The 24,635-nt window shown below is 43.7% G+C and overlaps 2 protein-coding genes across 5 annotated transcripts in view; one reads left to right on the top strand and one right to left on the bottom strand.

Moving 5' to 3' along the window:
- LOC147623101 (uncharacterized) overlaps window positions 1-24,635 on the top strand; it is a 52,291-nt gene that overhangs the window by 5,833 nt on the left and 21,823 nt on the right. Inside the window, exons 1-2 of one of the 3 annotated variants that reach the window (XM_086821163.1) lie at window positions 548-1,728; window positions 19,829-20,105. In XM_086821163.1, the coding sequence (XP_086677289.1) occupies window positions 1,258-1,728; window positions 19,829-19,927 (570 nt within the window). In that variant the 5' untranslated portion in view covers window positions 548-1,257 and the 3' untranslated portion in view covers window positions 19,928-20,105. Of the gene's footprint in view, window positions 1-547; window positions 1,729-19,828; window positions 20,106-24,635 lie in introns of those variants that run through there. The other 2 variants (XR_015269328.1, XR_015269327.1) reach the window with 2 other exon arrangements.
- On the bottom strand, window positions 5,022-8,058 carry LOC147623102 (uncharacterized). Of its 2 annotated transcripts, none has more exons than XM_086821161.1 (4): window positions 6,412-8,058; window positions 5,955-6,300; window positions 5,688-5,849; window positions 5,022-5,582 (listed from the first exon to the last, which is right to left on the bottom strand). In XM_086821161.1, the coding sequence occupies exons 1-4, from the start codon at window positions 7,908-7,910 to the stop codon at window positions 5,160-5,162; spliced, it is 2,430 nt and encodes an 809-aa protein (XP_086677287.1). In that variant the 5' UTR covers window positions 7,911-8,058; the 3' UTR covers window positions 5,022-5,159. The 2 variants fall into 2 exon arrangements, with proteins under 2 accessions (XP_086677287.1, XP_086677288.1); XM_086821162.1 differs by having other exon boundaries at window positions 6,003-6,300.

Genomic DNA, 24,635 nt, shown 5'->3' with positions numbered 1-24,635 from the left:
GTTGCAACACATGTACTCTCTCTCTGTCTCTCTATGTCTAAGATCAGCTGCTTTTAAAGCTCTTTTGTAAGCTTCCGCTTGAGCCTCCTTCTTGAGCATTTCAAGGCCTTCTTTCCATATTTTGGCAGCATGCAGTGGTATCAGAGCTGGTTCCTGACTTAGGACCTGGTTGTTGATCATGATGGCGAGTCACTCGAGGGATTTGCACCAAGCGTAGATTCAGGAGGAGAGGAGTCGGTAACTTACTGTAACGGACTGATCACCCGGGTACACGGAGAGACTGGGTACCCTCCTGATCCTGAAGGACCGGGGATTGTTTCATGGAAGGAAACCCTCTTGCCATAAAGGCCACTTGGATCAATGTTAAAGAGTTAAATGAAGGGGTACCCTCTATGTACCTCTTGTAAGAAGCCTCTCCTCCACGTTTTCTTGCTTTCCAAGTTCATCCCTCATGCTTAAATAAGGATGCCTAGTGAGCTTTGTTGGGTGTGTAAGTGTGGGTAGAAAAAAAAAATAATTTGTTTTGGTCCCAAAGCTTGGCATTTTAGTGAGGAGTTTGGGGGCCCTCTTAGTGGCCGAGTGAAAGCGTTTCTCTCTCTGTCTCTCTCTGGGATCACTTGTAATCAGTGCCTCTCTCTGCCTCTCTGTATCATGCGCGTTTTCTGCAGAAAAAGGTATTCACTCTCTCGGCTCTCTGTAGGCGAAGCCCGCCCCCTCCTCCTCTGTATGCAACTCTGACGGCCCTGCCCCCCCTTTTTGACTGGCCCTCCCGGACTCTCTCTCTCTCTCTCTCTCGCTGCTGTCCTTGCAAGGGCTAGTACCCGAAACAAGGATCTTGTTGAGGCACCAGCCTACATGATGACCTTCTGCAAAAGGGGCTGCTTGAAAAGTGCTCACATATTGTAGTGATCATGTACGAGGAATGTGGTGAGAGCTTGGGAAGGCAAAAGAGTCACTCAGCTTGCATAAGAGCAGCAGCGATGTTGTCTCACGGACTACATTAATAGCTGGTTAGGTCCGAGAGGCACATGACCAAAATGCTTTAGATTGTTTGAACAAATGCAGCGTGAGGGCATCCTTTTGATGCAGTGGCCCACGTGTGCATCTTGTTAGTATGTGCCTCAATTGGAGCTGCTGACAAAGAAATCCAAGCTGAGATTGCAAGGCAGGCGCTGCTGCAGATGACTTTGGGCTGGGTAGTGCTCTAGTGGCTACGTATGCTAAGTGCGGGCTGTTTCAATAGCGTGACAAGTGTTAATGGGCTGCCTTCTCTTGGAGTGCACGGATTGCAAGGCTAGGGCTGCTGTAGGCTGCCGACAAGGGGCAAACAAATCCTTGACGAAAATGCAAGGTAAGGGCTGCTGCAGAATGACATTAGGGTGGGCAATGCTCTCGTGGGCATGTATGCCATATGCGGTGTTGTTCAATGGCGCGGCAAGCGCTCGATGGGCTGCCTTATCGGAATGTTATCTCTTGGAGTGCACGGATTGTAGATTATGCACAAGAAGGTCACGCACCGAACTACTTTCAGAAGAGGGCATCTTTCCAAATGCCGTGCCCTTCATAGACTTCTTGAAGCCGAGGGCTTCCCTTAGCAGTCCAAGAGGAGATGGCAAGGCAAGGGTTGCTGCAGTGCGACATTGTGTTGGGCAATATTCTTGTGTTGGCATGTACGCCAAGTGGGCTCTTCCAATGGTACTCATCTTCTTTCTCCCCTTTGAAGGGCGGGTAAGTCTCTATCTCTCTCTTTGTTTTTTTTTCATAAAGTTAGGTCTAGGAGTATGTGTGTGCCGTGTCCCAAATGAGGTGAATAAGGAGAAGTGGTATTTCATTCATGCTTGTGTACGGGGTTGTGAAGCATATGCATAAAAGTAGAGTGTGCTTAAAATAACTTTGCCTTGAAGAGAAAGAATGTATTCTTTGGTGAGATTGTGTTGTGGGGGAGTGTTTAGTCAAGTCCCATGGGGACGATCGAAGAGCTTCCTTAGTTGTATGGCCTTGGTCGAGAGCCATAATTTAGGAGGCATGACCATTGCTCTGTGGATAGCGAAGCTTGTTATAGGGTTTGATGTATGTAATGGCCATTGTTTGATGCTTGTTCTTTGGCTCATGAAGCCATTGCCATGACCTTGTTATTTAGGATGGCGAGTTCATTGACGATACGTGTGTGGTAAGGAGAATCCGGATTCGGACAGTTAGAAGTTGAGGATCTGGGACCCCATCAGAGAACGGATCACACGGACTTGTGCTAGGTCCTCGTTGAGAGCTCGCTATGTCCATGGTAGTGTAGCAAGGCCTTTGTTTGATCTCTTGGTTGAAAAGTTTGCTATTGCCTTTGGTTGTGTAGCTACGTTGTTGGTCGTCCTCTTGTTGAATAAGTTGGCCATGCTATTGTGGTAAATAATCATGGGGATGTCTTGCTCAAACTCCTGTCCCCGTGGTTATATATGTGTTGTATGTTTTGGGGTTATGGCTATGGCCATGGGTATGTTGTTCATGGACTATGGTCATCTCTCTTGAGGGTGGCTATGGTCACTCTCTTTGATGCTTGGCTATGGTCATCTCACTTGATGTTGACTATGGTGATTCTCTTGAGATTTGGCTATGGTCATTCTCTCCGATGCTTGGTTATGGTCACTCTTTTTGATGTTTGACGTAAGTTGTTTTAACTGGATAATTAATTAAATTCCCTCAACGGCTGGGAAAAAGAAGCCCACCTTGCAGCCATGAACCAAGGGTCGCTACTGAAGCCCCGTATCGGCTAAACGCGTACGGATACGTACTCCCAGGTCAGTGGACTGCTTAGGTGACTTCGTAGGAACGGATACTAGTCGGTCTTGATCTAGTCGGTTTATTAAGGATCGGGATATAGACTTAGGAATTAGATATATTCTTAATTCCTCGACAACCGGTTTATCAGGAAGCATAGTCACGATACGATAATTTTAGCATCAAATTGGTCAAGTGGAAATCATTGTTGTGTTCTAAGATGCTATGAATCTAAATGTTATACTCTTGAGGTAACCGATTCTTGGGAAGACTAAAACGTACACAGGTACGGACGGGATAGTTTCACAGCATAACTATGAAGTAAGACTTTGTTTTATACTGTTTTTTGGGGGAAAATCTGATGATCATCGAGACTAGACGGATCGCCGCATGAGGCAGTCTAGTATAACTATGCAGATTCACCGCATGAGGCAGCATAGGACAGTGTCCCGTAGATCGTCGCATGAGGCAACGGAAGACTGGAAGGGGATTCACCGCACAGATCGCTGCATGAGGCAGTGTTTAGGGAATTCGACACGCAAATTCGCCGCATGAGGCAGCGTGGTCTCATTAAGGGATTCTCAACACAGATCGCCGCATGAGGCAGTGTATAGGGGAATCGACATGCAGATTCGCCGCATGAGGCAGCATGGTCGGATTAAGGGATTCTCAACACAGATCGCCGCATGAGGCAGTGTTTAGGTGACATGCAGATCGTCGCATGAGGCGGCGTGGTTCCGTTTTGAAGGAGGATTGGATGGTTGAAGTTGTGGGTGGTAGAGTGCATTATCAAAAGGAACCTGTTTTTGCTGGAAAAGGAATTAATGTCAGAAAGGCTAGGAATCCTGGAACTATCCAACCGCAGCACACCACTCTGTGATCTCCGTACCTGATTTTGGAATAAAAAGGAACTGCAATTTGCTAAGAGTCGGCCTTTCCCAAACCCAAGTCCAGAATTTTCTTGTTTGCTGTGTAAAGGCGCCGCCTCTTCACGTGGCGGAGGAGACAGGGCGAGTTCGAACCCAGAGAGAGGGTTGATCCGTGCCTGGAGAAGTGTATGTGACTGCATGGTAACTAGACTATCATAGTATCGTATATCGGGAAAAAGAATTAAAAAGGAACCTAACGGTGGGGAACCACTTGGAAGGCGTACCTTCGAGGGTAGACAACCAGCTGCGTGCTGTATTCTGTCTTCCTTGTTTTCCACTGATTGAGTAGGTAGTACTACACCACTCGTTAGTGGGCTTTCCACCAAAGAGTTTCGGTTGGGCGGTGCGGTAGCGCCAGGGGTTGTACGGCTACTGCCAAAATATGGAAAGAAGGCCTTGAAATGCTCAAGAAGGAGGCTCAAGCGGAAGCTCACAAAAGAGCTTTAAAAGCAGCTGACCTGAGAGAGAGAGAGAGAGAGAGAGAGAGAGAGAGAGTACATGTGTTGCAACTAATGTGACCGAGAGAGAGAGAGAGAGAGAGAGAGAGAGAGAGAGAGAGGTTATTAAAATAATGCAATTCATCAAGAAAGAGAGAGTGATAGAGAGGGATATATATATAAAGTTGTATGCAATTCTCTTGAAGCATTATATTATTTCAATTACCAGGTGTTGAAACTAATGGAGAGAGAGAGAGAGAGAGAGAGAGAGAGAGAGAGAGAGAGAGATGGGGGGATGCATAAAGATAGAGTGAAAGAGAGATAAATACATAGGGTGAGAGAGAAAAGGTGTTACTGATTCCTTACTAAACACACACATAGAGAGCGAGAGTGAGTGAGTGAGTGAGTGTGTTTGTGTGTGTGTGAGAGAGAGAGAGAGAGAGAGAGAGAGAGAGAGAATGGATGGAGGGGATATATAAAGATAGAGTGAAAGAGAGATAAATACATAGTGTGAGAGGTGAAAGGTGTTAATGAGTCATTATTGCAAAGAGAGAGAGAGAGAGAGAGAGAGAGAGAGAGAGAGAGAGAGATCACTTATGTAGAAACTAATGGTGAGCAAGGTGGTAAGGTACGTAGTGTACGGTACGGTATCAGTTCGTACGGAACGTACTTCTGTACGGAACAAATTTTAAGGTACGTAAACAGTACGTACCATTTGTAAACAGTCCTAGAAACCTGAATATTTTGTAGACATAGCAACCAAAATACTTAAAATAAAGAGACTGAACCTCATTACTTAAAGTTTAAATCAATTATCAGTTACCAAGCCCATCACACAATACCTCATGTTAACATTAAACAGTCATAGTGATATAAGCAAGAACCATGAAAGTCATAGATAATAAAAGAGAGTACAAATATCATGTCTACAGCTGCCAGCACATGTCCTGGTCCACAAGTGCAAAAAGCAAAACAATGAAACACTACACAGTTGTCTAGACTCTAGAGTCTAGACGCAAGAGTCTCAAATCTCATCATCAGATGAAGATGATGAGTCTTCTGAAGAGAGCATGCCTCCATCATTGATACCATTGCCCTCTTCATCGAACTCTGGCTCAGTAGCAACAAGCTCCAGTGCATCCTCATCATGTGCCTCGGGAATCTGAGTGTGAATGAGTTCGACAGCCTCATTTGCACGCCTCTGCTGGGTGCGACGAACTGGAAGCTTTCCCCTGCGAATGCTCTCTCGTCTCGCAGAGCCTGGATCTGGAGCTGCCGGGCGTAGAGGAATGCTGAGAGATCGTGCACGTGAGCGGGTCACACAACGATCCACGCTCTCAAGCTCTCTATGTAAAGCTCTCAAAATCTCCTCTTGCTCATCTCTAATCTGCCGATCCACAAGCTCCGGGCTGGGTTCATCTACCATTTTGAGTAGTGTTGGATCAACCTGTTTAAACATGCCACAAATTGCATATTGGACAATGGACATCCATTGAACTACAAAAAAATTTCTACTTCTAAGTTCTTATTGAGTCCAAATTTCAATGTATACCTGCTTCGGTGACCCCAAAGCATGGTAGCTTCGCACGAGCCTCATGTTAGCTCTGCAATACACCAACTTCTCTAATTGAGAAGTACTAAGGCGATTCCGAATCTTAGTGTGTATAAGGGAGTATGAGCTCCAGTTCCGCTCACATGCTCCAGCCGAGCAATCCTGTGCAAAAATGAGTGCAATGCGAGCAAATTTGTAAATCTTTCAATGCTAAAACATCAATCTTCATTTCCGAAGATTATACTTTAGAGATTAATTACAAGTTACCTGAGATAGAACACGAAGAGCAACTCGTGAAAGGTTGGGAAGACCAACCCTTCCATAAGAGTGCCACCATGTCAAAGGGAATTTCATGGCTTCCTTCCTCAATGACACAGGTCTCGCAAATGAAGCACCAATACCACTCATGTAAGTGGTGAACTCTCTATCAATCTGAAGTTGCTCCTCCTCTGAGAACATCCTTCCCACATACTCTGACTGCTTCATGCTCAAAGCAGTATTATTCCATAGCTCTGGCGACCTGTAGAGAGGATGGAGCATGGCAGCCATCGCATGGATGGGACGGCTCATGAATGTCCACCGTTTGTCTACAATGTCCAGGATCTCACCTCGGCTGAAAATGAGAGATTGAACATACATGTCTTAGGTTATAGTGCTAAGAGAATCGAGAATCGAGAAGTCATAAAAATCAAAGAAAGAGAAAGAAATTAGAACTATTGCTTACCGTTGAGCAGTCATCATGGAGCACTGAGCAACATGGTCTTTCATTTGCATAAACAAATGAAAGACCAGCCCCAAAGTTGAGCCCTCCATGTCTGTAAGTCGGAGAAGGACATACACGGGCTTAAGTGCAACTGAAAGGCTATGAACTTGCTGCCAAAAATCATCATCCAGGATCCGCCTCTGCAAGTATTTTGTACGCTCATCCTCTGAATTATGCATCTGTCGCCACCTTGGATCCACAACTGTTGATGATAGTGAATCTCTTATCTTGTAGAGCCTATCCAAGACCAAGAACATGTAGGCAAACCTGGTCTTGGATGGTCTCACCATATCTAAAGGGCTATGGCTCCGAAAGATGGCAAGAGCCTGATGCTTCTTGCGGAAGAAGGTGGTGATCTTTACAGCATCTGCAACAATGGGCTGCACCCAAACAAGCTTCCCAATGTCTTCCATAAGTAAATCAAGACAATGGGCAGCACATGGAGTCCACACTATATGTGGAAACTCTGCCTCGACCATTTGACCCATTGCCTTGCAGTTAGAGGCGTTGTCGGTCACCACCTGCACAACATTGTCCTCCCCAACCTCAAGGATAGCCTGTCGAATGTGGCCATAAATGAACTCCCCTGTGATCCTGTCGCCTGCTCTCCCTGCATCCACGGCACGCAAGAAATAGGTGCCCAAGCAAGATGACACAAGGATATTGATTATGTGCCTCTTGCGAATGTCTGCCCACCCATCTGAAATAATAGTGCATCCAAACTCCTGCCAACCTGCTTTCACAGGTGTGAGCGCCTTGTCTATCAAGGCCTTCTGCTCATCCAACATGGATGTACGCATCTTCGTATACTGAAGACCTGTCCATGTCTCAGTAGGCCCTACCTGCGCAATTGCTTTCACCATTCTTTTCCATTGGTCTGTCCTTAACACATTGAAGGATATATTACACTCAATAAGAGTGCGACAAATCTCCATTTCTGCCACCCTTTGCCGCTCTTTTACCCAAGCTTGTGATGAGATACAAGAACGCAGAGTGGATTGCTTTGATGCCTCCCCTGTACCTCTCGCATCTTGTGGCAGGAGGTCCTCATCATCAGCAATACGTGCCCTCTTCCTGCCTGTGGTGGATTGGGCTGAAGCCGAAAGACTTTCACCCTCATCTACTGTACCTGAACCTGTAACATCTCCAATAAAAGCATCATGGAGAGCATCTTGCGTACTTTCACCACCTCTAACACTGCTTGCACCACCCATTGCAGGACAATTCTCCGCAATCAATTGGTCCCTCACAGCTTGTGGTATTTTATCACATGGACCACATTGATTGGTGCACCCGATACCTGTCATGTGCTTGATGACGCGAGTTATGGTGCTAGTGTACTGCTCCCCGCAATACTTGCATGCCCATAGCCGAGTACCTGACCCTTGCTGAGAAGGGGTGTTAACAACCCTCAGGACATTGGTGTGGATTGCCCAGTTCGGGTTGGTCTTGCGCGGCATGATGAAGCCTGGGCGTGAGAGAGAGCGAAGAAGAGCGAAGAAGCTACTCTGCAGAGTTTTGCAGGTACACACGATTGTGCAAGTATTCACATGGACCCAAAAATTTTTCGCTTAATGCCCAAAATCTGGTCGCTTATCCGCAAGCGCATGGTCGCCACACGTTTCGCCACGCCACGCCACTTATTATTTTTTTTTAAAAAAAAACCGTACGGATCCGTACAGTACGGTACTGTACCGTACCGTACGGCTGTACCGTACTGTACGGATCCGTACGTACGTACGGAATCAACCTTGATGGTGAGAGACTCCTTATTTACAGGTGTCAAAATTAATGGTTACACACACACACACACATACACACACACAAACACAAAGAGTAAATGTGTTGGAACTAATGGAGAGAGAGAGAGAGAGAGAGAGAGAGAGAGAGAGAGAGAGAGAGAGATGGTTATTGGAGGAAGAGGGAGATATATATAAACATATTTACAAGTCCCATGAAGGATTGTATTATTTCAATTACTAGGTGTTGAAACTAATGGTGGTAGAGAGAGAGAGGGGGGGAGGGAGATATGTAAAGATAAGAGCGAAAGAGAGAGAAATACATAGGGTGAGAGAGAGAAAAGGTGTTAATAATTGCTTACTATTGAAAAACGCTTAGAGCAATAAAAACGAATTGATTATCAATAACTCCTTTGTACTCTACCTTTTTACTCTAGGGTGGTCCAATTTAGCTTCTCTACATAGAAATGTCTAGCAATGGATAAAGCAAGAGAGAGAATGCAGAAGGGTAGAGAGATAGAGAGGTCTACGTGCAGAGAGAGAGAGAGAGAGAGAGAGAGAGAGAGAGAGAGAGAAAGAGAGAGAGAGAGAGAGAGAGAGAAAGAGAAGTTTTTAACGTCGTGGGAACAATCCCAAGAGACCAAATTGATCTATCCGACGGGTCTTGAACTCAAGCTCTTGTACTCTAGAGAGAAATGGGCTGACTAATCTACCACACTTGGGTGATCAAAAGTCCAACACACACGCGCACACACTTGCTTTTAGAGCAGAGAGAAAGGAAGGGATGGGGAGAGACAGAAGGGGGGGGGGGGATTACACAATACTAAGGCATTCTGCCCTACGGGCAGGCCAGAAAAAAATAGTGGAAATTTGTCTAAAACTTCTTGTGTGCAGGTCTCAAGTTGTATTCCATCGAGTAGGTTACAAAGGCCAACTCATAAACCCAACACACCAACTAAAAGAAATCCATTGACTCCTTAACTGATATTAGTTTTCCTACAATTAGGCATCCTAAAATTACCATGAGAAATGAATCTAGAGAACATCACACTAAACATACCAAATGCATGTAGAAAACTTCTCTTCAACCTTATTTTCACTTAGAAGCCTTATTTTAACTTAGAAAAAGTACTGACTTAGAGGTGATCTTTTTATGTCAAGCATCCGCATAATGCTTGACATAAGTCACTTGCTTCTTGTTCGACCCTGCAGTACGCTACTAGGGGAAGCACCAAAAGAAAAAATTAAAACATTGTTTCTGAATGTATACTAATTGCATTCAAAAATTGGTTTACACCGGTGTAAAATGCACTTACAAAACTATTTGACAATTTATGGCTTGTATGCTGGAAGGCAACTTTGTCAAGATGCATGATACGTCGCACTATTTGTCAGACGCATGATACCTCCTCGAAGGTTATTGCAAAATAACATCATCTTTCATATGTACAGATTTGAGTCCTACACTGCAGTACTCTAAACCTCATCACTTCTCTAGTGGAGGAGAAAGGTATGACATTCTCATCTGCAAACTGCAATCAATGCATACAAATCATTGTTAATACAAAAGCATTCTTTTTTCCAAAGCACTTAAGCCACAACATCTTTAAACCCTTAATGACACTGTTGCAAGTTAACTCACACATGTTGCCATTCTGTCAAATTGCAAGTGGAGGTGCATCAAGCGCACGCTGCAAAGCTCTCGCGCGACCACACCCTATGTGACTTTATCAAGCATTGCATACAAGCTCCCCCTTGAAGTCCTCTCACACAACCAATATATGCCATCTTTGTGCAATTCATGAATGATACCTTAAACTTTTGGTTTCTCCAGAGAGAGTTGCACGCTACTATATAGCAAGCTTGTGTGTGTGCGCGCGCGCGTGTGTGTGTGTGACATGTACATTGACATTTGATAACAAAACATTCAAATATTGTAGTAAAACAATGAAATTTATTAGAAGATGAAGGTCCCATTAATGATTACAATGATCTCTTATAGTCATCAGAGCTTACACAACTATTTAAGGCCAAGAAGTAGAAAACTGTTGCTCACAAAAATGCAATCGAAATTGCCCAGGAGAGAGGGAAGGAGCTGAAGTGACGATGGAGAAGAGGCGAAAAAGCTGAATTATGCATCACTTCAAAATAGCCTCAGATAGTCCCTTCTACATTGTCTCTTCACAAGCTAGTCTGAGATACCAGACAACAGAGGGGCCTGCATTTGCAGCTTACAAGCACTTAGGAAAAGAGTGTCAAAAAACACAGCAAATGCTATGGATAACTAGCAAAACACGCCACAACAACATCGAACAGAATTTGATGTTTGTCCATCTACTTCTCCACATACAACTTTGGCTGTCCCACCTCTCTTTTTCCATTTGCTCTCACTCGTCCTCCTTAGCGTGTCACGGATCTTCCCTGGGTGGTGGCAAAACTGACCAATTCTGCATGATTTTATTCATCGCTAACTTCAAAAAACCTTGCTCACCCCAGAGTCGTCCCCACGAGTTCTTAAACAGCCAATATTTTTTGCCATGCTCCTTGCCAGCGCCTACAAGTGTCATTGCATGGTTCCGACATGAAGCATCACACTTGCAATCTCTGAGGATCCCTCCACTATAATTACGCAAATGCGGATCGCATCCCATGACTGAATACAATGGCCCTGCCTTCAGTTTATCCTTGATAACTCTCTCATCAACATGCATGAGGGGTTGCTGCAACTCAGCCAAAAAGGTTCTTAGCTTGAGAACGTGTTTGCAATAACATGGTTTAGGTGGTGGCCCCACGTATGGATAAGCATTTGATTCAAGGATTCCTTCATCAACTGCATGGGCAAAACAAGCCATAGAAGACCCTTGCTGCACACAGTCCATGAATTGTTGCAGACTTAACTTCCGCTTATCAACATTCCCACCATCTTCCTTGCTCTGTTTGCGAATTTGTGCCTCAATAGTTGAAACAGCTGCATGAGACCAGCAATATGGGCCATCTTGTTTTGTTACTGAGGGAGGGGAGACCACCCCTTCCCTAACCCAATCAATAATGGAGCTGCTCGATTGAGGACTGGCTGTCATATCTAGAGAACTTCCTTCATTAGATTCAGCAACATAATAGAACTCGTCGGGCAAGAGATTAATTGAGCTTGTAGTAAAAGAAGCCCACTCTTCAGGGCTCCAATCTGAAAATTCAGTGAGACCCAGGACTCCTATGTTCTCCTCCTTAACTTGGTCTAAGCTGCTCCTAAAAAACTCCTTTCTCATGTCCTTCTCTTGTTCAGGGTATGTCTTATTAAATTGCACAAGATAAGACTCATATTGTAGCTCAAGTGACTCTTGACTATCATCCTGCATAACAAAAACAATGTCTTCACACATACTGACAATGTATTCTTCAAAATTAACGAACCATGGCTTTAAAGGAAATGAGTTTATTATTATTAAAGTCACATTAGTCTACCGTCGCTTTACAGCCTGCACTCCCCCCTCCTGCACACCATCGCGCCCTTCTCTTCCCCCTCTGTCCTCTTCCGTGCCCCCTCTTGCTCCTTCCTCCTCGCGCCCTCCACATTTCCCCCTCTTCCTTGCTCACCTAAATTTGCAGCTAGGGCTCCGTTTTGCTCGAGCCTTCTTCCACACTCATCAGTAATGCACGGGTTCCTTCGTCTTACACACGGGAGCGCTCCATGGCAGCCGCTTATATATATAGATACACACACACACACACACACACACACACACACACACACACACATATATATATAGATACACACACACATACATACATACGTACATACATACATACAATATATATATAATTATACACACACACACACACACACATATATTAACACATACATACATACATATCTGTTGGTGCTTGGTGCCCTACTCTTCCAACATTCTTGAGCCATATCTCGGTGATACTTCGACACTCATTCCTCTCTCTCTCTCTCTCTCTCTCTCTCTCTCTCTCCCCGTATTGTGTCAGCCTTCCCCTTGGGGTCTTCGACTTGGGTGCCAGGCAGCTGCTGTTGCATGGCTGACGTAGACACTTTCTGCATCTGAGAGCTCTAGCAGCAGCATTTAAAAGAACAGTAAGGCAAAGGCAAATATTATTCTTATGAAGCACCTAGGCTTACTTCATTGGTACTAGATTGCAGCTCAAGTGGGTCCCATAATCTAAGGAGTAGATCCTTGGCAAATCTTTAAAAGAATGTGCATGTGTGTGTGTACGCACACACGCATGTGTCTATGTCTGCGTTTTTTAGCACGAAGCCCACCAGCGGGGTAGCACAGGCTGTAAAGTTCAAACCAGAAAGCCAAATGGTTCACAGAAAAACTTCAAAATTAAAGAAGTTAGAATGTCGTGGCTTAAAAGACAATGATGGCAGAGCAAGATGCACAGAGTAGATCCTTGGTAAATCTTTAAAAGAATGTGCATATGTGTGTGTGTGTACGCACACACACAAGTTTCTATGTCTGTGTTTTTTAGCACGAAGCCCACCAGCGGGGGAAGCACAGGCTGTAAAGTTCAAACCGGAAAGCCAAATGGTTCACAGAAAAACTTCAAAATTAAAGAAGCTAGAATGTCCTAGCTTAAAAGATAATGATGGTAGAGCAAGATGCACAGAGTAGATCCTTGGCAAATCTTCAAAAGAATGTGCATGTGTGTGTGTGTGTACGCAGACACGCACCTGCCGATTCTCCGAAAACTGAGGAAGAACTGGAATCTTCCTCTCCATCACCTCTTGCAAGAATTCATCTCCTCCGTCATCATCATCATAAGCCATCTCCTTGCCTTTGCTCGACGTCTCCTCCTGCGACATGGCTGCAACCAGATGCACCACTCGAACTGACGAGAACTGAAAGGGAAAGATACCTTGTTTTGCACGCGACAACCACAATGCAAAAAAAACGCAGCAAACACGTTGCTGTACAAGGCTGAAAACGCAGTCGAACTGCTGCAAATCAGGATTGATATGATGCACGGCAAAATCCTCCTCTCCTGGGCTGAAAACGTTGCTGTTTTCCCCCCCAAAGATGTGCTGAATACGCTGCTGGACAGCGCTGCTACAGGCTGAAAAAAACGCTGCTGAAACGCAGATCTTCTCGCGACAAAACGGTGCCGAAGATTTATGGTAAACATGTAGATTGAAAATACCCCTCTTTTTGGCCTGGGTTTTCTCTAAGGAAAACTAGTGTGGCTTGATTGTAAGTGGATGTAGTTGTAAATAACATGGAACGTGCTTACAAGTGTAGAAGATCTGATTATCAAGCATAAAGAAAAAAAGGTATTGTATGGCAAATGTTATACTCTATATTAACTTCAGTCCTAGAACTTCTGTGATGGCGGTAAAGATTTCAGTATTAATAACAAACAAATGAAGCACAAAATTTATTATCAACAACTTAATCTCAACAACTTAATAAGCTTCAATTAATTATAACTATATTCTTAAAGAAAATCCGTCAATGAATGAAAATAAAGAAATTTACCTTCTTTTCCTTTTGTGTGTGTGTCAGAGAGCCCTTTGAAGAAACTTCAATCCTCGCAAAACCATCAATGAAATATCGCGTTATGATTTTTTTGCCAGTTTTAAATATAGAATGCGTATCAATCATGTTATGCATAGACATGCAAATAGTGCACGTTATGCAGTGCCCTTAAAAAAAGAAGAAGCCATACAACGTATGGTGTGGAGTTGGCACAGCTTTCTCCACATTTAAATAATCCCGTAAGGAGCGTGCCCCTCCCCCGCCGCTTTTTATCGTCTCCAATGTTGGAGCCACACTTATGTTTATCCTCCAGTGTTGGAGGCACTCTTTTTAAGAAGTAATATTTATGATCAATGCAATTTACCTTTGTTTGTTTCGTCAAGGAGATTTGCAAGGTTCGCTTCCAATCGTACCACTTGAAAATTTGCTTCTACGCTGTACGCAATCAGAGATATTTATTAATTTTTCAATGCAGCCCCGGTGACAAAGGTCCTCTCTCTCTCTCTCTCTCTCTCTCTCTCTCTCTCTCTCTCACACACACACACACACACACACACACACACAAACTCTGCACACCCACTCTCTCTCTCTCACACACACACACACACACACACACTCTCTCTCTCTCTCTTACATGCTTTCCATTGAGCCACGGGGTGGAAACAGTGCATGAACTTCTCATCAGAAAACTTAGCACCATAAATGGACTCTCCACCGGTGCCATCGCCTCGGGTGAAGTCACCACCTTGACACATAAAACTTGGAATCACCCTAAGGAACTTGGAGCACCACATGCTTGACTTGCCCACCACATTGCCGGAAGCTACATGCTTTCCATCGAGCCACGGGGTGGCAAGCTTGGAATCAACCTCTGGAACTTGGAACCCTTGACGTGAAGTCGTTCGCCTGACTTGCCCACCCCCTGTCAAAGCAGTTAGGTGTAAACTATGCCAACATAAACCTGGCATCTACCTCACCTCCCATACGAGCCATACTCCAGAAAAATCCCAAAGAGGGCAGTTCATAAGTCACGAGGTCATCGCCATCATACCACACCCATCAGGAATGACGTGAGTTGACTTGCTATGCAGTGAACTTATGTAGAGTTATATGTGTTGAGGTGATACAGAATTTACAAATAAAAGCAGAGGACACTTTCTAGCACTGACTAGCATTTTTGTTTTTTTAATGCCAATAGTGGCAGTACCCTTGCACACAATAATTTCTCTGGGTACCCAGAAAACATCAATACAGAGTGAAATTCGACATGGCTGTCATTATTTTTGCAGGTAGAAATGGTCTGTACCACCCGGAAAAGCCACACACACACTCTCTCTCTCTCTCTCTCTCTCTCTCTCTCTCTCCACGCAGCCAAAAACCATTGGCCGAGGTCTCTCTCTCACACATACCCAATTTGAAGATAACTTGCTTCTTCTTGCTCCGCTTGTTGGCTCTGCTCGTTCACCTTCACCCTCTGCTCCTGCGCTCCCCTAGCTTCTTTTTGCAGCGCTTGTTGGCTCCTGCTCGTTCACCCTCTGCTCCTATGCTCCCCACCTGCTGCTGCTCTTGTGCTGCTATATACGTTCGCCCCAGTGTTTTTCTTTCAAGCTTAGATGCTTTTCTTTTGCGCTGATTTTAGGAGATGTTTTTTACACAGATCTTAGCCAATGGTCTTTCGCCAAGTTTGTGTGTGTGTGTGTGTGTGAGAGAGAGAGAGAGAGAGAGAGAGAGAGACGACCTTTGTCACCGGGGCTGCATTGAAAAATTAATAATCTCTGATTGCGTATAACGTAGAAGCAAATTTTCAAGTGGTACGATTGGAAGCGAACCTTGCAAATCTCCTTGATGAAACAAACAAAGGTAAATTACATTGATCATAAATATTACTTCTTAAAAAGAGTGCCTCCAACACTGGAGGATAAACATAAGTGTGGCTCCAACACTGGAGACGATAAAAAGCGGCAGGGGAGGGGCACGCTCCTTACGGGATTATTTAAATGTGGAGGAAGCTATGCCAACTCCACACCATACGTTGTATGGCTTTTTTTTTTAAAGGGCACTGCATAACGATGCATGTCTATGCATAACATGATTGATACGCATTCTATATTTAAAACTGGCAAAAAAATCATAACACGATATTTCATTGAAGGTTTTGCGAGGATTGAAGTTTCTTCAAAGAGCTCTGTGACACACACAAAAGGAAAAGAAGGTAAATTTTTTTATTTTCATTCATTGACGGATTTTCTTTAAGAATATAGTTATAATTAATTGAAGCTTATTAAGTTGTTGATAATAAATTTTGTGCTTCATTTGTTTGTTATTAATACTGAAATCTTTACCGCCATCCCAGAAGTTCTAGGACTGAAGTTAATATAGAGTATAACATTTGCCATACAATACCTTTTTTTCTTTACGCTTGATAATCAGATCTTCTACACTTGTAAGCACATTCCATGTTATTTACAACTACATCCACTTACAATCAAGCCACAGTAGTTTTCCTTAGAGAAAACCCAGGCCAAAAAGAGGGGTATTTTCAATCTACATGTTTACCATAAATCTTCGGCACCGTTTTGTCGTGAAGATCTGCGTTTCAGGAGCGTTTTTCAGCCTGTAGAGCAGCGCTGTCCAGTAGCGTATTCAGCACATCTTTGGAGGAAAAAACAGCAGCATTTTCAGCCCAGGAGAGGAGGATTTAACCGTGCATCATATCAGCCCTGATTTGCAGCAGTTCGACTGTGTTTTCAGCCTTGTACAGCAGCGTGTTTGCTGCAATTTTTTTTGCATTGTGGTTGTCGCGTGCAAAACAAGGTATCTTTCCCTTTCAGTTCTCGTCAGTTCGAGTGGTGCATCTGGTTGCAGCCATGTCGCAGGAGGAGACGTCGAGCAAAGGCAAGGAGATGGCTTATGATGATGACGACGGAGGAGATGAATTCTTGCAAGAGGTGATGGAGAGGAAGATTCCAGTTCTTCCTCAATTTTCAGAGAATCGGCAGGTGCGTGTGTGCGTACACACACACACATGCACATTCTTTTAAAGATTTGCCAAGGATCTACTCTGTGCATCTTGCTCTACCATCATTATCTTTTAAGCTAGGACATTCTAGCTTCTTTAATTTTGAAGTTTTTCTGTGAACCATTTGGCTTTTCGGTTTGAACTTTACAGCCTGTGCTTCCCCCGCTGGTGGGCTTCGTGCTAAAAAACACAGACATAGAAACTTGTGTGTGTGCGTACACACACACACACACACACACACGCACATTCTTTTAAAGATTTACCAAGGATCTACTCTGTGCATCTTGCTTTGCCATCATTGTCTTTTAAGCCACGACATTCTAACTTCTTTAATTTTGAAGTTTTTCTGTGAACCATTTGGCTTTCTGGTTTGAACTTTACAGCCTGTGCTACCCCGCTGGTGGGCTTCGTGCTAAAAAAGCAGACATAGACACATGCGTGTGTGCGTACACACACACACATGCACATTCTTTTAAAGATTTGCCAAGGATCTACTCCTTAGATTATGTGACCCACTTGAGCTGCAATCTAGTACCAATGAAGTAAGCCTAGGTGCTTCATAAGAATAATATTTGCCTTTGCCTTACTGTTCTTTTAAATGCTGCTGCTAGAGCTCTCAGATGCAGAAAGTGTCTACGTCCGCCATGCAACAGCAACTGCCTGGCACCCAAGTCGAAGACCCCAAGGGGAAGGCTGACACAATACGGGGAGAGAGAGAGAGAGAGAGAGAGAGAGAGAGAGGAATGAGTGTCGAAGTATCACCGAGATATGGCTCAAGAAGGTTGGAAGAGTAGGGCACCAAGCACCAACAGATATGTATGTATGTATGTGTTAATATATGTGTGTGTGTGTGTGTATAATTATATATATAATTATATATATATTGTATGTATGTATGTATGTGTGTGTGTATCTATATATGTGTGTGTGTGTGTGTGTGTGTGTATCTATATATATATAAGCGGCTGCCATGGAGCGCTCCCGTGTGTAAGATGAAGGAACCCGTGCATTACTGATGAGTGTGGAAGAAGGCTCAAGCAAAACGGAGCCCTAGCGCAAATTTAGGTGAGCAAGGAAGAGGGGGAAATGTGGAGGGCGCGAGGAGGAAGGAGCAAGAGGGGACACGGAAGAGGACAGAGGGGGAAGAGAAGGGCGCGATGGTGTGCAGGAGGAGGGGGGAGTGCAGGCTGTAAAGCGACAGTAGACTAATGTGACTTTAATAATAATAAACTCATTTCCTTTAAAGCCATGTTTCGTTAATTTTGAAGAATACATTGTCAGTATGTGTGAAGACATTGTTTTTGTTATGCAGGATGATAGTCAAGAGTCACTTGAGCTACAATATGAGTCTTTTCTTGTGCAATTTAATAAGACATACCCTGAACAGGAGAAGGACATGAGAAAGGAGTTTTTTAGGAGCAGCTTACACCGAGTTAAAGAGGAGAACATAGGAGTCATGGGTCTCACTGACTTTTCAGATTGGAGCCCTGAAGAGTGGGCTTCTTTTACTACAAGCTCAATTAATCTCTTGCCCGACGAGTTCTATTATGTTGCTGAATCTAACGAAGGAAGTTCTGTAGATATGACAGCCAGTCCTCAATCGAGCAGCTCCATTATTGATTGGGTTAGGGAAGGGGTGGTCTCCCCTCCCTCAGTAACAAAACAAGATGACCCATATTGCTGGTCTCATGCAGCTGTTTCAACTATTGAGGCACAAATTCGCAAACAGAGCAAGGAAGATGGTGGGAATGTTGATAAGCGAAAGTTGAGTCTGCAACAATTCATGGACTGTGTGCAGCAAGGATCTTCTATGGCTTGTTTTGCCCATGCAGTTGATGAAGGAATCCTTGAATCAAATGCTTATCCATACGTGGGGCCACCACCTAAACCATGTTATTACAAACACGTTCTCAAGCCAAGAACCTTTTTGGCTGAGTTGCAGCAGCCCCTCATGCATGTTGATGAGAGGGTTATCAAGGATAAATTGAAGGCAGGGCCATTGTATTCAGTCGTGGGATGCGATCCGCATTTGCGTGATTATAGTGGAGGGATCCTCGGAGATTGCAAGTGTGATGCTTCATGTCGGAACCATGCAATGACACTTGTAGGCGCTGGCAAGGAGCATGTCAAAAAATATTTGCTGTTTAAGAACTCGTGGGGCTGACTCTGGGTGAGCAAGGTTTTTTGAAGTTAGCGAGAGGAATAAAATCATGCAAAATTGGTCAGTTTTGCCACCACCCAGAGAAGATCCGTGACATGCTAAGGAGGACGAGTGAGAGCAAATGGAAAAAGAGAGGAGGGACAGCCAAAGTTGTATGTGGAGAAGTAGATGGACAAACATCAAATTCTGTTCGATGTTGTTGTGGCCTGTTTTGCTAGTTATCCATAGCATTTGCTGTGTTTTTTAACACTCTTTTCCTAAGTGCTTGTAAGCTGCAAATGCAGGCCCCTCTGTTGTCTGGTATCTCAGACTAGCTTGTGAAAAGACAATGTAGAAGGGACTATCTGAGGCTATTTTGAAGTGATGCATAATTCAGCTTTTTCGCCTCTTCTCCATCGTCACTTCAGCTCCTTCCCTCTCTCCTGGGCAATTTCGATTGCATTTTTGTGAGCAACAATTTTCTACTTCTTGGCCTTAAATAGTTGTGTAAGCTCTGATGACTATCAGAGATCATTGTAATCATTAATGGGACCTTCATCTTCTAATAAATTTCATTGTCTTACTGCAATATTTGAATTTTTTGTTATCAAATGTCGATGTACATGTCACACACACACACACACACAAGCTTGCTATATAGTAGCGTGCAACTCTCTCTGGAGAAACCAAAAGTTTAAGGTATCATTCATGAATTGCACAAAGATGGTATATATTGGTTGTGTGAGAGGACTTCAAGGGGGAGCTTGTATGCAATACTTGATAAGGTCACATAGGGTGTGGTCGCGCGAGAGCTCTGCAGCGTGCGCTTGATGCACCTCCACTTGCAATTTGACAGAATGGCAACATTTGTGAGTTAACTTGCAACAGCGTCATTAAGGGTTTAAAGATGCTGTGGCTTAAGTGCTTTGGAAAAAAGAATGCTTTTGTATTAACAATGATTTGTATGCATTGATTGCAGTTTGCAGATGAGAATGTCATACCTTTCTCCTCCACTAGAGAAGTGATGAGGTTTAGAGTACTGCAGTGTAGGACTCAAATCTGTACATATGAAAGATGATGTTATTTTGCGATAACCTTCGAGGAGGTATCATGCGTCTGACAAATAGTGCGACGTATCATGCATCTTGACATAGTTGCCTTCCAGCATACAAGCCATAAATTGTCAAATAGTTTTGTAAGTGCATTTTACACCGGTGTAAACCAATTTTTGAATGCAATTAGTATACATTCAGAAACAATGTTTTAATTTTTTCTTTTGGTGCTTCCCCTAGTAGCGTACTGCAGGGTCGAACAAGAAGCAGGTGACCTCTAAGTCCATACTTTTTCTAAGTTAAAATAAGGCTTCTAAGTGAAAATAAGGTTGAAGAGAAGTTTTCTACATGCATTTGGCATGTTTAGCGTGATGTTCTCTAGATTCATTTCTCATGGTAATTTTAGGATGCCTAATTATAGGAAAACTAATATCAGTTAAGGAGTCAATGGATTTCTTTTAGTTGGTGTGTTGGGTTTATGAGTTGGCCTTTATAACCTACTCGATGGAATACAACTTGAGACCTGCACACAAGAAGTTTTAGACAAATTTCCAATATTTTTTTTTGGCCTGTCCGTAGGGCAGAATGCCTTAGTATTGTGTCATCCCCCCCCCTTCTGTCTCTCCCCATCCCTTCCTTTCTCTCTGCTCTAAAAGCAAGTGTGTGCGCATGTGTGTTGGACTTTTGATCACCCAAGTGTGGTAGATTAGTCAGCCCATTTCTCTCTAGAGTACAAGAGCTTGAGTTCAAGACCCGTCGGATAGATCAATTTGGTCTCTTGGGATTGTTTCCACGACGTTAAAAACTTCTCTCTCTCTCTCTCTCTCTCTCTCTCTCTCTCTGTACGTAGACCTCTCTATCTCTCTACCCTTCCGCATTCTCTCTCTTGCTTTATCCATTGCTAGACATTTCTATGTAGAGAAGCTAAATTGGACCACCCTAGAGTAAAAAGGTAGAGTACAAAGGAGTTATTGATAATCAATTCGTTTTTATTGCTCTAAGCGTTTTCCAATAGTAAGCAATTATTAACACCTTTTCTCTCTCTCACCCTATGTATTTATCTCTCTTTCGCTCTTATCTTTACATATCTCCCTCCCCCCTCTCTCTCTCTACCACCATTAGTTTCAACACCTAGTAATTGAAATAATACAATCCTTCATGGGACTTGTAAATATGTTTATATATATCTTCCTCTTCCTCCAATAACCATCTCTCTCTCTCTCTCTCTTGTTGGAATTAGGGTTGCAGGAAAGCATACAAAGCTTGGAGAAGAAGAAGCAAGAATGCACACAACACAAAGTGTATTAGATTGTGTCAATGTACAAAAGATTAGTTAGTCCTAGAAGGATGGGCGTATATACAAGCCGGGGGAAAAAACCTCCTAAAGAGGAAAAAAGTACCCCGGCGTTCCTAAGTGTGTTCACACACATCACTGCCTATATATATATAGCAACAAATCCCCCCTGGGAGTGATGGTGTGAACGAGAGCTGGCACTCATGTATAGGGGAGTGCCATGCCCGAAGTAGATCAGTCCACAAAGGGGAGCAAGCCCAAAGCTTTGCGGAAAGCTTCGAACTTCTCATAAGGAAGCGCCTTTGTGAAAAGATCGGCGAGGTTGTCCTGTGTTGGCACATAGGCCAAGCTGATCTCTTCTGCTGAGAGTCTCTCCGTGACATAGTGATAATGCACCTCAATGTGCTTTGTGCGAGCATGAAAAACTGGGTTTCTCGCAACTGCCAATGCGCTCTGACTGTCAGTGAAGATAGAGGTGGTAGACTCCTGTCCAACACCCAAGTCAGCCATAAGCCGTCTGAGCCACACACACTCAACCATAGCTGTGAAAGCTGCCCTGTACTCAGTTTCACAACTAGAAGTGGCCACAGTAGGTTGCTTCTTGCTCAACCAAGATATGCATGAGCTACCGAGCATGAAACAAAAACCACTTGTGGACACTCTTGTGTCATAGCAACCAGCCCAATCTGAGTCCGAAAAAGCATGCAAATCTGGCGGCAACGATCCCCGCTTGGGATAAAACAACCCAAGATGTATGGTGCCACTCAAGTAGCGAAAGATGCGTTTAACTGCCTTCCAATGCTGAGACCCTGGGCTATGCATAAACTTGCTCACCTGTGAGACTGCAAACTGAATGTCCGGCCTCGTAATACATACATAAATGAGGCAACCAACAGCTGTCTAATAGAGTGTGACATCAAAGTGATCTCCAGCATCATGAAGACTCAACTTCAAACTTGTCTCCATTGGAGTAGCAATAGGCTTGCAGTCTTCAAGGCCAAATCTCTGCAACAATGTCTCAATATACTTTGTCTGACACAAAGCAATACCTCCATCACACTGCTTAAATTGTATCCCCAAATAATGATGCAAATGCTCCAAATCTGACATCTCAAAAGAGGCATTCAAATCAGCCTTAAAATCAGCAATATGACTCTCATTTGGTCCTGTGAGCAGCATGTCATCGACATAGAGAGCAATGATTAGATGTACACCATCCACACGTTTAACATACAAAGTGCTTTCTGTTGGACTATTCTGAAACCCATGTGCAGTCAAATATGCATGTATCTTTTCATACCAAGCTCGTGGAGCTTGCTTTAAACCATATAAAGCCTTTTTCAACCTGCACACTTTGTTTTCCTGCCCTCTTTGAACAAAACCACGAGGCTGCGATACATACACCTCCTCATGCAAATCTCCGTTCAAGAACGCAGTCTTTATGTCCAGCTGATGTACATTCCAACCATTATGAGCTGCCAATGCACAAATGCTACGAATGGTAGTCATATGACAAGTGGGAGCAAAGGTCTCATCAAAATCAATGCCCTTTTCTTGAGCATAACGCTTTGCAACAAGTCTAGCCTTATAGCGATCAACACTGCCATCTGGCTTTCGTTTCAACTTAAAAACCCACTTACATCCAATGGCCTTTTTACCAATAGGTAAATCACACAAAGACCATGTACCATTCTTCATTATAGCATCATATTCACTTTGCATTGCAGCCAACCAATTTTCTGATTTTTGTGCCTCATCAAATGAAAGAGGTTCTTCCTCTTCACACATACTAGACACAGCCAAAGCATAACAATCTGATGCATAAGAGGCATGCTGAAAACCTGAACGAGTACGACTAGTCATAGGTGCATCAATCTTACTATCACGCAAGGTTTGCACCAGCCATTTTGGCATACCTCTAGCCTGCTCATTTTCAGCCCTATTCTCATGAATTACATTATGTAAATCTGCATCAGAAATAGGCTGATCTATGATGTCGTTTGAAATCTGCATAGGTTGAATATTTGCCTCATTAGGACTTACATTTGAATTCCCACCTGTAAAGAGAGGCAACAACGTATCAAATACATCCCGTGAGCTCACACCTGTCTCTTTGGTACATGATAACAAAGGTTGCACAGCATCTTCCACAAAAACAACATCTCGACTAATCAAGATACGCTTTGACTGCGGATGATACAATCTGTAACCCTTGCTCTCAGCACTGTAACCAACAAAAATGCATTTGACAGCCTTATCATCCAGTTTCTGCGTTGTTGCACAGGCACTAAAGCATAGGCCAAGCAACCAAAGACACACAAGTGACCAATAGAAGGCTTCCTACCATGCCAAGCTTCGTATGGAGTAATAGACTTCAAGGCCTTAGTGGGACACCTGTTGAGTACATATGCAGCACACATGACAGCCTCAAGCCAAAACGCATGTGGCAAAGCTTGGCTCTTGACCATACATCGTGCCATCTCCATAAGTGACCTGTTCTTTCTCTCAGCAACACCATTTTGCTGAGGGGTATACGGCACTGTACATTGGTGTTTTATCCCAGGACTAGCCAGAAATGCATCAAACTCTTTAGACATGTACTCCCCCCCTCGATCAGAACGAAGGGTGCCCACAGTATAATTGGATACATTTTCAACCATAAGCATAAACTGTTTGAAGCACAAAAACACTTCGGACTTTGCCTTCAGTGGATATACCCATGCATGCCTTGAGTAATTATCAATGAAAGTCACGAAGTACAAGTGTTTACCAAATGACGGAGTTTGCATAGGCCCACATACATCACTATGTACAAGTTGCAATTTGCGAGTGGCCCGCACAGAACCATCCTTTGGAAACGCAGAACGCTGCATTTTGCCCAAAATACAGCCTTCACAAATATGTTTCAATGGTGCCTCAAGAGGGGGCAATGAATCAACCATATCAAATTTCTGCAAACGCAGCAAACTAGCAAAGTTCAGATGACCAAAACGAGCATGCCATAGTTTTGCATCTGAAACTGCCTTTTCATCAGAAACTGCATTTGCTGAATCTTCCACACATGTCATAAGAATTGAGCCTATACAGCCCACGAAACAAGGTGCCAGATGCAATAATTGTATCACCAGAAGTCAAATCATGAACAGTACATCTGTCATCCACAAATTTGACTACAAATCCAAGTCTAGCAAGCGCAGAGACAGACAATAGATCTTCTTTATCCCTGGCACATACAAAGCATCTGAAAGTGTGAAAGCGCTGCCATTTGCAGCAGTAAGCATAATTTTACCAACACCCTTCACTGGGTAAGAAGCATTATTGGCACATGTGACAGTATTCCCATTAGGGACAGCCTCAAGAGAAGTGAACATCTCACGATGCGAGGTAATGTGCTTTGTAGCACCACTGTCAAAATACCATACATGAGAGTCAACAGAAAC

Source organism: Cibotium barometz, chromosome 27 (genome assembly GCF_041138505.1).
Source record: "Cibotium barometz isolate CiBa-2024 chromosome 27, ASM4113850v1, whole genome shotgun sequence".
Taxonomy (NCBI): Eukaryota; Viridiplantae; Streptophyta; class Polypodiopsida; order Cyatheales; family Cibotiaceae; genus Cibotium; species Cibotium barometz.
Note: the sequence above shows the minus strand (reverse complement) of the source record. Positions and strands in the feature narration are given on the sequence as shown.

What these genes read in the sequence shown, in the direction of transcription:
- LOC147623102 (XM_086821161.1), bottom strand. Translation starts at nt 7,910, where the DNA reads ATGCCGCGCAAGACCAACCCGAACTGGGCAATCCACACCAATGTCCTG. An exon ending in CTCTTCGTGTTCTATCTCAG is followed by an intron (nt 5,850 to 5,954) that starts GTAACTTGTAAT and finishes ATTTTTGCACAG; the next exon opens with GATTGCTCGGCTGGAGCATG. An exon ending in CTTTGGGGTCACCGAAGCAG is followed by an intron (nt 5,583 to 5,687) that starts GTATACATTGAA and finishes ATGTTTAAACAG; the next exon opens with GTTGATCCAACACTACTCAA.